This window comes from Mchenga conophoros, linkage group LG6 (genome assembly GCF_057382185.1).
Source record: "Mchenga conophoros isolate Kocher_MC1m ecotype Shallow Benthic linkage group LG6, M_conophoros_male_GT1.1, whole genome shotgun sequence".
In the NCBI taxonomy this organism is placed as follows: Eukaryota; Metazoa; Chordata; class Actinopteri; order Cichliformes; family Cichlidae; genus Mchenga; species Mchenga conophoros.
The window spans coordinates 11,395,836-11,410,961 of NC_140531.1; the positions used below are offsets into that span (position 1 = coordinate 11,395,836).

The window sequence follows — 15,126 nt, forward strand, 5'->3', positions numbered from 1 at the left end:
ACATTTTTAGGATGTTTTCTGACACATAGTGTGGCTCTGTGGTACAATTCTTCCACAAATTTTGCGCTTAAGGTTGATCTGAAATTACACCATTCTATTTCCTTTTCTAGATAACATTAAGTTATAGCTAACTGTTCCTAAAGAGTGCACATTTATATCCAAATGAGGATGCACATTGCTACCCAAGCATGTTAGCATCGATTGATAACTTAGCACTCAACCATCCCATCTAAATATGATACAGTTATGTAAAAAAAAAAAAAGTTTTCACACGATTCAATTCAGCCATGTAGAAAAATAAACTCACCCTTACTTACCCTTGGAAACCAGCAGCTGCTAATCAAAAGCAGCTGATTAAGAGCTCATCAGAAAGCAGAACTTTTGGCTGTCTATGGAACATTCCAGTGTTTGATGGCTTTATGTTAAATGGTTAATGACCTGCGCTTTACTTAGCCAAAGCACTTTACACTACATTCAGTCATCCACGCTATATTGTAGTCACAGCTGCCCTGGGGTGCACTATTTGTGCAATGACAGAGGCGAGGCTGCCGGATACTGGTGCCACCAGGCACTTTGACCAGAAGTGTCTTGCCCAAGACAACAAAGACTGTTGGAGCCGGGGCTCGAACCGGCAACCTTCTGATTACAAGACGAACTGCCAACTCTTGAGCCACGATGTCCCACAATCTTCCCAGGAGTTTAAAATTCCCCCCAATATCAGGCAACTCAATGTAGTAGAAACTGGAAGAAACCCAAGAGCTACATCTCAGACTCTCCAGATCTCAGATAGCATGTGAAAGTTCATGACAGCATGTTTGGCTTCTGGGAAGCGTTGCCAGGAAAAAGCCTCTTCTCTCTGAAAAGAACATGACAGCCTGACTTATGTTCGCAAATTTGCATATGAAAACAACAATAGCAAGGCTGGCCTTTACTTTTTTATATGTATTTGGATTAGTTACATTCAAAATCATCAAGAACTTATTAAAATAAATGCTGAGTGGTATAAAACACTTGTACTAATATAGTATTTTTTTACACAACTTGAGCACTCAAAGTACTTTCTTACTCCAAGCCTCATTCACCCACACTTTTCTTTTTTCCCCTCCCCCAACTATGCCTAAGTGATCCTAACCTAACATCCACACTCCAATGGATGCTCTGGTGGCAACCTGGGGTTCAGTATCTTCCCCAAGGATATAGTACTTGACATCCCAGGGATCGAACCATGAATCTTCTGCTCCATCTCCTTAGCTACAGCTACCCTCCTCAGCTGTTTCACACTTCAATCACATGTGAAACAGCTTCAAAAATACACTGAGTGGCAGAAAGCAAGCACTGCATACCCAGGTGAGAAAATCACAAAAAAGGTGCCAGAGGGCTGGTGGGTACGCTGAAATGAGAATGTCAAAGTAAAGGAAAGAAGGAGATGTTTTTGACAAACGGTGTGTTGAAACTATGTCAAGAGAAAAGCTGGTGATATAAAGACCTTGAGGAAATTATTTATCACAAGGGGAAAACACACTGTAAATATTTTATGTTAAGTATGAGATGAGGCCAAGAAAAAGAAAGTAAAAGTAGTTTGGATAGTGGAGCCTAGGTTTTTAAAGCAAAGCAAGTAAAGGTGAATAACTACTTAATTGTACAATTATGAGAGGATCTGTAAGAGCTGCATGACTGCAGGGCTCATGACAATGAAGCCATGAGTTGCAGTGACAATAAAATCCATCTGTAATCTTTTTTTTTTCTGTAGTCACGAGAAAGACTGGCGCTCGCCTCCCTGCCAAGTCTGTCCTGAATGAAATGAGAAAAAAAAAATGTGCAGAAAGATTCTGAGAGGCTGTAAGATTAAATGTAAAAACTCGTGTTAGACTTGTCGCTGGTTGGTAGTGTGTCACATAAGGTTTTTCATAATAAAATGCCGCCCTTACACAGAGGTAATAAGGTATCTATAATTCAACAGCTGGGGAAGCAGACTGTTGGGGAGAGGAAAGGAACGCTCCATGTGACTCTGCTAACAAGCTGTGACAGAGGCGACATCAACAGAAAGATGGAGCCAAGAATCAGAAATTAACAATGAAAAACAATATTTGCTGCTTAGATGATTCATCTGAGTGATTGACTAATTATCCATCTGAGTGATTGGCTGATGACTCTCGAAATATGTCCTTAAATCTCCATGTCGAGGAGCCAGCATCAGCACAAATGTGGCAAAAAGTGTGTTCAGACAGAAAGAGAAGCAATTTTTCCCTGTCTTGTTCTCACAGATTTGGCTGGTTGTGCTTGTTTGCCTCAAATGGCCATTGTTGTATACAAGCATGGTTTGATGTTGAAAACCAAACATCCCACAATAATCCATCCACAGGAAACTATTGTGCGTCTGATATGGGGGCTTTTGCCCCCATCCTCTCTTTTTCATTCTCTTCTCTATCTTCTCTTGTTTCCCCTCATGGTATATGGCACTTTTCTATTCTAACTGAGCACTTTTTTTATATACAACTCACCTCATTCATTTTTTTTAATGTAAGTAGTTTCTATTTAACATTGACACAAATCCATACTCTGGTATAACTTGGGGTTGGACAAGGGTCGAACCACCAACCTTCTGGTTAGCAGGCAGCCTGCTTTAAACTCCTGAGCCACAGCCACCCAACTGTCAGGATGGACGGCTGCCTCTTTCTGATCCGAGAGTTTTTCTTGTCAAAAGGGAGTTTTTTCCTTCCCACAGTCACAAAGTTTAGTTATTAGGGTTTTCTTCAGAAGACTGTGGGGTCTTTACCTTACAGTATAAATGACCTTGAGGTGACTGTTATTGGAAATTGGTGCTATGTAAATAGCACCAATGTAAATGTAAATCTGAATTGAAAATGAATTGCTCGCTCCAAAAAATCAACTCAGCTTTATAGCAGAAGCAGGTTTATTCAGCCTGGTGCAAAAAATTGTGTTGTTTTTTTCATTTCCTCCTTCGCAGCAGCTGTACAGGGAGTAGCCTTTTATATAACATGCTAATTTAAACTCTAATTAGGAATTATTGACATGTGGCATGTGGGTGTTGTTGAGCCTTGTTCACGTTCTTGTTCATATTCAGCTGTGGGCATACATGGTACCAAACATGGACGTAGCCTCTGTGGCTGAAAAATTAGGCCAATGCAGAAGTGCCATGAGATGGCAATAACTGCAGTTGCAAAAAGATTAGTTGTTATTAGAAACTTTAATAAAAACCACTTCTTTAACCATTTTCCCTGCTTTTTTTTTTTCTTTTTCTTCATTCCCTTGGAACTTTTTAGAGCAAAGCAACAAGTGGGGCTCGTCCGGGATTTGAACCCGGGACCTCTCGCACCCAAAGCGAGAATCATACCCCTAGACCAACGAGCCACTGATGAGTCACCAATGGCATAAAAGATTGGTGTACCTACATCGCTTGTTGAACCTACAGAGACCTGTTTAGCTTCTAAGTAGCCTACCTATTAGCTTAATTTAATCATCTTTAATGATCCATTGTTAGCGTCTCTGTTAAAATCATGGAAAAAAAGGATGTACCTTAGTAACGAAGCTAACCAATGGTTAGTGGTTAGTTGGTCTATCCTTTTGTCCTCTAATTTCTGGCTTTGAAAAAAAAAACAATATGCACAGCCAGAATAAACTCAAGGGTTGAAAACATTACTTGATGTGTTGATTTTTTACAGTCTATCCTTGAAGCCACAAAGGTCAGCTTCCTATTACCAAAGGTATCTAGCCACCATTCGTTTCTGCATGAAAATCTTACTGTGACCCACACAGTTGTTGATTTTTCAGTCTAGAGTGGCAGAAGCCAGTTTATCTCTAAAGCTTTCTTTCCTGCCTCCATAGATTATTAATATCTTCTTGGGAAACAGATCATAGATATCTTTTATTTCTTCTTCTTTGGCATCAAACACAGTGAGAACCTCGAGGGGATTCTTCTAACCAAACTCTCCCCTTTCAAAAAAAAATAAATGAATTTAGACAGATAAAAGGAAACTTACTTAAATTACAGCTAAATTTGGTGTTTTAGAGATAAAAGTATAGAGAGTGTAGACATAAATTGCTGGTCATCAGACTGTAAAGGTTGGGTTTTGAGGAAGTCACAGGAAACCAGCTGAAGTGAGATTGAGAACTTTAATGAAGTGTTGTGCAGTTGGAGGTTAGACTTGAGCTCACAGCTAAGATGAACCGATCGCCAAGAAATGTGGTGTGTGGGCAGATGAGCAGTCACGAATCATCATGATCTTCGTTAAATTTATGAGTAATCTATTATGTCTACATCAGCGGTCAGGATTTCTGTGGAGTGTCTTTGCTGAGTACTGCCTCCATGTAAAAGACACACACGTGCCATCTGACAGCAAATACGCTGTTAATCCAGTCTGGCACACAACAAAAAGAGCTTAAAGCCTTTTCTTAGTGTGTGATTATGTATAAAGGCTTGCATGCTGAGTGCAATTGTTTAGTTGAAGTGTAATCCGGATGGCTTGGCAAGTCTGAAGGAATCAGCCACTCAAACCCAGCACACACATCCCACACTTTCTTCTTTTCTTTCTTTTTCCTTTTGTTTTTTTGACGTCATGTTAAAAAGCTACGACTCCAGAACTGTTGTCATAACCACTTTATTAGTTTTTATCCACCTATTTCACAATACCAAAGAAGATCCATGAAGATGCAGATAAGGACAAGCGCAACACTGTCACAGCCATCAACGACCAAACAAAACCGAGAGAGAGAAACAGAAGAAAGAGACGACGAAGAAGAAAACTCTAAAAAAAAAACTCTGACCATTCTGTGGGCACGAGAGCCCTGGCAGGCACTTTACAACAGGGTGTCAAATTGTTTGCGGGAATGATGGATTGAGGTAATAAGTGAACAGAAGCACTGAGTGTATCTTAACCACAGTTCATTTCGCTGCACAGTGTTGACTGGATACATTTTTTAGCGTAGCTGGACGAAGCGAGAATTAAACCCTCGGCCCTCACAGTGCATCTGGTTTGCTCTTCCCTCCTCTATTTCCTGTGATGTCCGCCTCGCATATCCGCCTCAACTCCATGCAGGCCATTAAGCGCATCCATCTCAAGCTGACTATGAAAGATTCAAATCAAATGCCAGACATCAGAGGAATACAGCCATGTGACTTTACAGATTCGCCGCAAAAAAAACCCCAAAACAAAACACAGAGCATCACAGTTTAGTTAACTGTCTGTGAAGGTTCTCAGTCATCCAGGTCATCGTAGTCTAAGGAGCTTAGAAACAAAACGCCTGGACTTCTTTAAGGTTCTTTAAGGTTCTGAGCTCATCGTCTGGGAAGGCCCACTCACATCCTGGGCCATCAGACCTCAAATCACATGATGGGGTGGGGCTAGGTTTCACAATGAGCTCACCTGAAACCTTGGCTAATTGTGACCTACACCCATTTTCACACCTTGGCTCATGTGATTAGGTAGAGGATCATTAGGGGGTCCATTGTCCCTCTTGGGGGACACTCCCACAGAGCTTAAATCTGGGACACTCCACCGTTTGACCCTAAAACTGAAGAAGCTTCTCAGATGAGAAGTGAAATGTCTTCAAGCAAGTTAAATTAATTATTTAAGTAAAAAAAGTCCCGTACGATCAACTTTGGAAAAAATGTGCTCAAAACCAAGCAACTTAAAACAAGGGAAATATATATATATATATATCCTTCATTAAATGTAAAAAACGGGACTCAAATGCTTCCATGGTGCATAACTATCAATAAAAAATGCCAACAATCTAATGTAATCTAAAGGCTTAATGATTTTACTATCTATTTGTTTGGCTTGTAGTTCTTCAGGTTACTTAAAAGGTGGCAGTAGTTTGACTTTACTGTCGCTCAGTGGAAGCACAGTCTTCCCTTCAGGTTGTGTTTTCTGCACAGAGCCAGCTGTTAAGTACAAAATGGCCATCATGGAATCAGTCCACCTCATGCCCTCCCCCTCAGTCTGTGAGGATTTAATAAAAACATGTGTAGAGTGGGGCAGTGTGGAATACGTACACTGTAATTTTCACCAAAAAAAACAAAACAAAACATTTACATTTCATCTGATTTACATTCAGTGATACCACAGTTATATCGTAATACCAGTTCTCTTAGTGGTGCTTAGTTAGACATGACGTTTTATTTCAGGGGTCGGCTGAGAGCGCTGTTTTATCTAAGCTGCAAACAATAAGAAAAGAAAAACGCTGCAACTTCACTTTGCTGGGCTGTGAGATGCACGAGAGGCTACAGCAGGCATGGGGCGGGGAGGAGCAGACTGATACAGAGCAACATTAGCAGAAGTACATTACACATTATACATTTATAAGTCCACTGGTTTACCGAATCGTGGTATGCAATATAGAAAAACCGAAAAGCACACAGACTTTACTCGACAGGATCATATACAGTTAAAAACGGACCAAACTCGGTTTCCCCATTGAGTAATAAAAATAGATATGACCACTAGAGCATGTCAGAAATCAGCTGTAGCATCATAACACAACCAGCTGGACACGGGATGAAGAAGAGATGGAATTTTGTGTCACTGTGTTGCAAAAAAACAACAATGGAGAAACCCTTAGATGTGGCATCGTTAAAGGTTCTTTCCATGACTGCACTGAAACCTGCAGGAATAATCTCGTATGGCTGACTGGCCCAAGAGATTATCATCTAAACCACAGATTCCACTCTATCAATGCAGAGTCTCCGTTTAAACACGTTCACGCCAGAGGTTGATTGACCCATGCAAGCCTTCACTAAGGTGATTCTGTGACTAAACTCACTGTATCTCACTGCAGAAGTAAACACATGAGCGTGGACACCAACACAAAGAACAGAACAGATACACCACGCTTGACAATTTAATAGTCCACTGGTAGTAAGCTTACCAACCCCCAACAAGCAAATTATACTGGATGCTCCAACTTGGATAAAAACTCTTTAGACTCTTCAATTCACTCCTAAATTGACCTCTCAAGCATGGCTGCCCTCTCCCAGTCATTCTTCACTGTTTGGGGCCAGAGGGGTTGGATCTCTGGGCGGCGTGGCACGGGTCCAGGGACTCCTTGGTGGCGCCGCCATAGACATCTACGTCGTGGTCGGTCCAGGGCGCGATGTTGCCCAGGGCCGAGGAGCTGCAGTCGGCCACGGCGGCCACCTCGGCTGGCTTCAACACCCGGTCCCACAGGTTAAACTGAGAGAGCTCCCCGACCAGAGCCTGGGAGGCATCAAAACGTCCACCCAGTGTGTCCTTGGGTAGAAGAGATAGCACATTCAGAACTTCAACACCAGCCATTTTAAACATTATTACATTATTATTTGTGGTGGGGGGGAAAAGGACGATTTCCATTGGAATATCGTTTGGCAGCAGTTTGCTTGACAAAGTTTTTAATTAACATTAAGTAAATAACGATTACCCACTTCTTTGGATAAATACCAAAACTATGCTTTAAATGTCAAATCAGGTAACTGGTGAAGGCACTGAGCTAAAATAAAGTTTATTCTGCAGGAAAATATTACATTTTTCCTGATTTTGCACAAATACAATTAAAAGTATTAATTTCCCTCTTGTGTCCTGGGATTTTTCTCGATAAAATCAAGTCAACACATCTCAGCCAGCAGCAATCCATCAGCCATCCTCAGAGGAGATTAATGAAATACTTGCTCCCTCTCGAAACTATCCATCAAATTACATCGTGCTCCATCAGTGTTTTTGTCTTTTATGCAAGGACAAAGGAGCTGCGGGATGAGCTTCGGGTTGTTCTTCTGACACCAGGGAGGGATAATGTCGCATTTCGTAACCGTTTTGTAATGTAGTTGTTTCGCTAATGAAGCAGCCAAGCGTGAGGATAAACACCATTAGGTTTCTGCCTCTTCATGTGTGAAAAGCTAATGGTGGTTCCTTAAAATAGCTCTCCTGGTTTCTCTGTGTATGTTTATCCATGGATCATTCACCTATGAATCATCCATCCATCCATGCATCCGTCTCACCTGCTCCTGTCCCAGAATGAGGACTCCCCCGGGTTTGATTGGGTGCCAGGCCGCCAGTCCCTCCCCTCGTCCCTTCATCTTCCCACCCTGGTAGGCCTTCCAAACCCCATCTCTGAGAGTCCAGCTGACACAGATGTGCTGCCACTCATCCTGTGGCAGGGACAGGGGCAGCTGCGCCACCTACAGGCCAGAGGAAACAGCGGCCGCAGTTAGAATTTCTCAAACTTGCAAACACTGAGCTCGCATTATAATTGGAACACCTTTCACCACGGTAAACCTCGACTACATTGCACTCTCTCATGGGAACTATACAGCAACTATATGAGCAATATTAAAGGAAAACACTGGCGTGGAACTGACTGTTCCTCAATAATGTATGTTTGCTGTGGATCCCGCTGCTACAAATGCAGAAAAACACAAACAGAGGGCAGGTTCTTCTTACTTTTAATTGATTTTAATCAAGGCATTTGTTCTGGACAAAGAACAATTTTAGGCAAAGTAATGTTGCAGTTTGCGACTGAATTGTGGCCATGATAAATCACAAAAAAGTCTGATTTTAACGCTCTTTTTTTCCCTCCTATCTAGTTTATACTTGTAAATTTTTAATGTGTTGTTGAAGTGCACCGTCTGTTTTAGTTTTACGTTTTCTGCATTATGGGAATACACATATTTTCTTTTTTTTGGGGGGGGGGGGATCGATGGCTGAAGTGGGATCAACACCAGCGCACACCTGAGGCTGAGAACCAAAACCCAAACTTAATGTAGATGGTGATTCACGTACTGTTTACTCAAACGACAGCACACAGCTGTGACATTTTCAGGTTTGCTTTTTCCATCACTCTTGTAAAATTCAATAAGTCTGTGAGAATGAACATGTTTACATCGCTCACTTTAATAACAGTAAGCCATCAACTATACTCTACTGTTCTGTAAGACATCGTAATTAGTTTCCTTGCAGGCTTCTGTGCTTGAGTAATTACAAGGAAACCTTAAAGGTTATGAGATATTAATGCTTTTCCCGACAAGAACCATTAATTTTCCCATGTAAAATGTTCTGACTTGTCCCAACGTCCAGATATTAGCACAGGTACAACAGACAGGTAGGTCTGAGAAACCCTCGTTACCTTGTCGTTGATAAGCAGCTCCACGGGATTGTGGACTCCCTGTAACAGAACCAGCTCATTGGGCTGCCCCGGCACAGAGTAGGAGAAGGGGGTCCCAATGCCACCCTCTTTGGCTTTGAGCCATAGGCAGGCAGTGAAGGCATACATCTCAGTAATCTCTTTCCTGACCAGGCCGTACATGTAGTTGGTCCGCATAGGGAAGGAGATGACAAAGCCGTCAGGGAACGGTGGCTCCGTCATCGCTTTGGAGACACACATGAAGGAGATGAAGAGAAAGAAGTTAGACGCTGTAAGGCAGACCCAGAGAGAAAACAGCGAGCGATGATTGCATTAATTTATACAAGGACACTGAGGCTTCCCTTCTCACTTGTTTTCGCTCAAGCCCACACTCGGGCGCAGAGCGCTTGGCAAGAGCTCAGATGTTACAGTTAATGATCACCCTCTCTAACTCGAGGCCACACTGCAGCTCTTAAAGCTGAGAAGATGTAGAGGTGGTCAGAGAGGTTGGGAGAATGACAGAGTGGTGAAAAAAAAGGGGATAAATCAGCACTTTTTCCTATTAACCTTCCTCTTGGCACCTCGCAAACTCTCAATCTCACCTCTGAGCGTCCACTTCTCCCATTATCAAAGAGCGTATACTCCTTTTTCGAGAAGCTTTCACCTGCAGTAACCTTATTTCTGCTCAGAAAATCTGCAAATAAAGCCCTTCAAAACCAACGTGACACATCCAGACCTCGTTCCTGACACCCGCAAAGCAAGAATCCTTCCCATAGGTCCCCCGTGAGGATGAAGATTAAAGCAGGTAAAAGCAGCGGATGATTTCAGATATATTATTCTCTCCTTCCTTTATTTTATTTTTATTTTTAGCTCTCAGCTCTCACTTTGACATTTTCCCACTCTTAAGCACTCATTAATCATCTAATTTTAATCTAAAGCATATTCTCTGCTGCTGAGATGACCCAGTTCACCAGCAGAGCTCGTTAAACTTTCATTTCAGCCTTCTCTTGCAATGCTCTGATCTACATTCAGCTTGATGTTGCCCTTGTCTTACTACCCTTTACATCAGTTAATCTGTCCCTTCCTTCATTCATTTAGCCAACAATGTCATGTCTTTATTTCGCCTCCTCTTTTTTTCCTTTCTTCCCACCCCCATACTCACTGTGTTCCAGCTCGGTGACACGGTGGCTGACGTTGTCGATGCCCTTGTTGATCTTCTCATGCTGGCCCTGAGTCTCCTTCCTCATGGCCTGTCTCTCCTTCTCTAGCATCTTTATCTTCCTTTCCAGCTCCCCTTCCAGGTCCTCCACCCTCCAGGTGCTCTTTCCACGCCCAGGGGGACCCTTAGCAGGAGGCCTGGAGGCAGAGGAGCCTGGGGAAGCAGGACGGCGGCCCCCTGGGGCAGACCCTGCAGATAGGGAGGAAGTAGTGCTGGAAGGCGGAGCTGGAGCCTTGCCGGTGTTACCAGCTGTGCTGCTGCCGCTGCCGCTGCTGCTGCCGCCACTATTTACGCCCACAGATGTGTCTGTGAGGTTCAAAGCAGCAGGGCCTATCTCTGCCTGTAGGAGAGAAATAAGAAACACAAGGTCTGTGTTAGCATTGATGCTAGTTATTACTGGTTAGACACATTTAGAGAACAAATTTAACAACAGCAGATTTATGACAAGGACATAAAATGATTCAGTAGGTGAGCAATGCTACAGTTCCAGTGACAGTTTGGAAGTAATATATATATATATATATATATATATATATATATATATATATATATATATATATATATATATATATATATATATATATATATATATATATATATATATATATATATATAGATGTCACCTGTGTATTCACAAATGAAACCAGGCACACCCACACTAAATGATGTGTTTATAATATAATAAAATGAATCATAATTTGTTCCTCTATGAATATTTGAACCCACTTAACTCCATGAAGTAGTGGGATTTGAACCCACCCAGATCTAACCACCGTGTGATTTGGAGATAGTCTACAAAGGAATATGTTTCACTTTTCTCTTTGCTAAAGTAGCATTTTATGACTGATTGTAAGCATGAAACACTTTCTATATTTACTTACACTTAGTGTAGTTTTAGAGTCAGGTTGGGAGAGTGGCAGAAGGATTGTAGATTACAAACCGTGTTTTGTGTTCTCTGTTCAAAAGTAAAGTCACGCTACTATTTAACTGTTTTGGCTTATTACATGTGGCCCTTTAATGATTACTTTTCTAGAGTACAACCAATTATATATCATATCAGCCGATATCACTCACCTATTTGCTGATACTGACATATCAGCAAATAGGTTTTACAGCTGAAGATAAATGAAAAGTAAAAAAGCAACAAAGACGTGGGAGAAACACCCTTCAGCCTTGTTACTAATGTTGATGTTACATAGTTTGTCCACCAGAGGGCACTCTACAACTTCCTTGTTAGCCAGTGTTTGGAACACCAAAAATTCATCAACCAGCTGATTTGAACAACTTGTTAAAATAACAAAAAGATTATTTTTAAAGTTCACTGTCATAAATAACTGAAAACAATAAATTTTAAGCAAATCTGTTTATGATTTGTGTTTTTTAAAAGAAATATCGATTGATATATTGGATTTCTGAATCACTAAATATCAGTATTACTCTTATATCAGTCTGGCTGAAGCCTTTTCTTAAAAGAAATGTTTTCTGTGCTTTAACATCGAGCATTTTTATCTTGGCAGCATTTTCACAGCTGCTAACCAAGAGTCAGTCTGCATGGTAATGTTAGAGCTTTTTGTTCAATGTCAAAAGGAAATGACTTTTTTGAATTTCAAGCACTGTAAGACATCCTTGTCAAACAACACAGTGGCACTGAATGCAGCCTGTCTAGACACAGAGGCATCTCCTTGTAAGCCATTTATCCTGGATGTTGCTGTACTCCTGGCTTTCCTGACCCATGATGTCTGGAAATATCCACCCCAGAATATGTGTTGTTACATGCAAAGACATATTTTCACCATGTAGGCTTTGTGCCAAAAATAATATATTTAGATATGACTCATTTGTTGTCATGAAAATTTACATTGGTAATTGTAAATGACTACAAATTTGAACATTTTATAACAAACCTGTGTTTGTTATATGTTTGTGTATATTTTTACATGGTATTTATCTAGATTAATACTTGGTTTTCTATTTAATTGTTCTCCTTTCTTTTATGTAGCTTTTTATCTTACCGAGACATCTGCTTACTGTGATATTTTAATTTATTAAGCTGTATATTTAACTACATCATTCTCAGCTTATTTGCTTTTTGGGATGAGTAAATTATAATTTACCATATTTCTTTATGGCTTTGTCGCAGCTTTATCTTTAGCACTAATCTTGCATCACCGAAGCTTCCTGTGAGCTGATTTTTTTCCACGTATGCTTAATATGATGTAATCATTTAGTTCTCCTTTGCCAAACATCTGCCCTGATCTATGTCTCAAGATCTGAATCTTTACTTTGTAATTAAATCTTTGGATTACACCCAGCCTTGCAGACAAGTCCTTTCCCAAGATTAAATGAAAAAAGCACAAGGACTCTGAGCTCCGTCCTCCTCAGAGCGTGTTGTCCAGATGTCAATGACCTCTAATCGTATTGATCACTTTCAATTTTTAATGCTGTTTATTTGCGCCTTAGGTTGGGCGTAGAGATGCCTTGAGCAATGTCAATAAATATTAATTAACTATTTTTTATGAGAGCTGAGGGTGAGAATATTGGCTAAAAGTGGAAAATGCTGTTAAAAAAGGCTGTCAGTGCAGTTCCTATTCACTGTGGGGATATTTGTGAAAAATACATGAACAGATTTAACATAATGGCAATGAGCAGAGCCCAGTCCTGTCTTTATTGCCTCTAAATATGGCTGCCATCGATGTTAGATGTAGTGGTGGTTTAAAACTGAAATGAAACTGCAGGGAAGGGGCTCGACTAATAAGGCAGCGCCATGGAGAGAGCTTTTGTAGCAGCCGGGCACTGGCAGTATTAGTAGCCTATGCAGAGCATAAGTTGAAAAAAGAAGGTATTGGTGGAGGAGCTGTAAAGAGAGAGAGAGCTGTTAGTGTGGATGAGACGGCTTCGGGGGCGATATATAATATCAAGAGAGTTGCTGAGGCAGGACTGGATGTGGACGTCCAGGATATAAATTCTCACTGACGGAGACAACCTTGTAACTGACTGTGCTTGGAGAGCACCAGCAGTGATGCAGCAGTGTTTGTGTGTGGGTGTGTGTCTCAATCTTTGCACACACACACACACACATAAAATCTGACCCCCCTACTCCACCTCCCTCCTTCCTGTCCAGCCAGCTTCATGTTTTATTTATGTCTCCATCCTGCTGTGGGAGATGCGGTGGTACAGGGTATGAGGCAGCAGGGTGGGGGGATGCGGAGGAGCGTGAGGGCCAGCAGGTGGAAAGATTTCCCATGGGTCCGTGTGGAGCTTGCGCAAGAGATCAGGGGTATCTGTGTCACGAGTTAGGCTACTTGTCAGAGGAAAGAGGAGCAGAAGATAAAAGCCCTCTTTTAGGGGAGAATGAAAAGAGGTGTAGAGAGATAAAGACCAGAGCCCCTCTTCAGGCTCAGAGAACCAGCAGAGCTGTGGCACTTTAATCTGAATCATAAGTCAATTCTAATGGTTAGTCCTAAACCACCACAGTGGATATCAAGCTAAAATTAGGATAGATCTTGAAATGAGCCTAATTTAGACTGAATGGCACTGACTCATCTGCTAATGCATCATTCTGGTGCCTCTCCAAATCTCCCGCTGTCAAACAAAACTCAGACAGGAGGTTAATCAGCGACAAGCCCGCACTCAGCATCCCTGTGTTTACCTCCAGTTTCTCAATGCGATCCTTCAGCTCCATGATGGCCCGGGCCAGCTCCTCCACGGCCCGCGCCGTCTGCAGCTGTGCCGCGGCGGATGAGGTCACATCATCCCCGGCCATGACGCGGCGGTTCCCGCTCCAGACCCCGATGCTGCGCTCCGGGATGCTCCGCTCGTCCTCCAGGCCGCTCTCGCACTCGCTGAGCTTCCCGGTCAGCTCCCTTATGGTCCTCTGGTCCATGAGGATCTGGTCGTTCTGCTGCAGGACCATCTGCCGGAGTTCCTCCGCGGTGGTCCGCAGGTCTTCATCCCCTGTGCCGTAGAGCGGATCGTCCGCCTGCTGCTGCTGGTGGTCCCTCCGCTGCCTCAGGTCTTTAGTCTTGCACTCTCCCACCGGCACAGGAGTGCAGATGAGTCGGCTGAAGCTGAACTGCTTCGCCGGCCCTCCACCCGTCTCCTCCCCAAGGTTGAGCTCGTTCAGAGTGGGAACCTCCACGCCGATGCCGCCGAGTCCGTTTCCACCATCGTACGACTCCGCGCCGTGCAGAGCGCCCAGCGGCCCGGCGTGAGCCACCGACCCCGGCTCCAGAGGCTGGAGCAGCGACTCCGACGTCAGGGTTCCGTTATCGCTGACGAGAGCGGCGCGTTTAAACGGATAAACGCTGGCAATGATGCAGATGACCGCGCCGAGGAAGGCCAGAGTGCCCGCTCCCACGAGCACCACTGCGAACTTCATGGTGACCGTGAAGAGCAGTGATGTAGATCAGGAGTTCAGACACAAGGTGACACACACACGAGCCTGCAATAAAAAACAAATACAAATAAAAATCCTTTAAAAAATAATTTAAAAAATAAAACAAAAACAAAGACTTGTCTGGGCTTTGGAGGCTGGAACTCAGAACAGCATGTAGGAAGACTGCAGCCCGCCTCAATATAATCTCAGCCTGATGTGTCAAATAAAGTCGCCAGATCTTTCAGGCGGAATGTGACACTTACTGTAGGAGCGGGTAGATCCGGGGCTCTGCTGCTGTTGTTTCCTCACCACCCTCTGTGTGTACCTAATGTTGACGGCACCGCGCTGTCTGGAGCAGAGATGCTCCCTCTCCAGTCTCCGTGTTGCTAAGCTGCTCTCCTCCGCGCGTTACTATGGGGAT

The 15,126-nt window shown here is 42.8% G+C and overlaps 1 protein-coding gene and 1 non-coding gene across 2 annotated transcripts; both read right to left on the bottom strand.

The window, feature by feature from the left end:
- Positions 1 to 3,300: 3,300 nt before the first annotated feature.
- Positions 3,301 to 3,372, bottom strand: trnap-ugg (transfer RNA proline (anticodon UGG)). Its single transcript has one exon. It is a non-coding gene; the product is annotated as a tRNA-Pro (tRNA).
- A 1,231-nt stretch (positions 3,373 to 4,603) lies between these two features.
- Positions 4,604 to 15,126, bottom strand: nptxrb (neuronal pentraxin receptor b). The gene is made up of 6 exons (XM_085276166.1): positions 14,969 to 15,126; positions 13,980 to 14,771; positions 10,274 to 10,670; positions 9,115 to 9,356; positions 7,991 to 8,170; positions 4,604 to 7,250 (listed from the first exon to the last, which is right to left on the bottom strand). The coding sequence occupies exons 2-6, from the start codon at positions 14,706 to 14,708 to the stop codon at positions 7,005 to 7,007; spliced, it is 1,794 nt and encodes a 597-aa protein (XP_085132292.1). The 5' UTR covers positions 14,709 to 14,771; positions 14,969 to 15,126; the 3' UTR covers positions 4,604 to 7,004.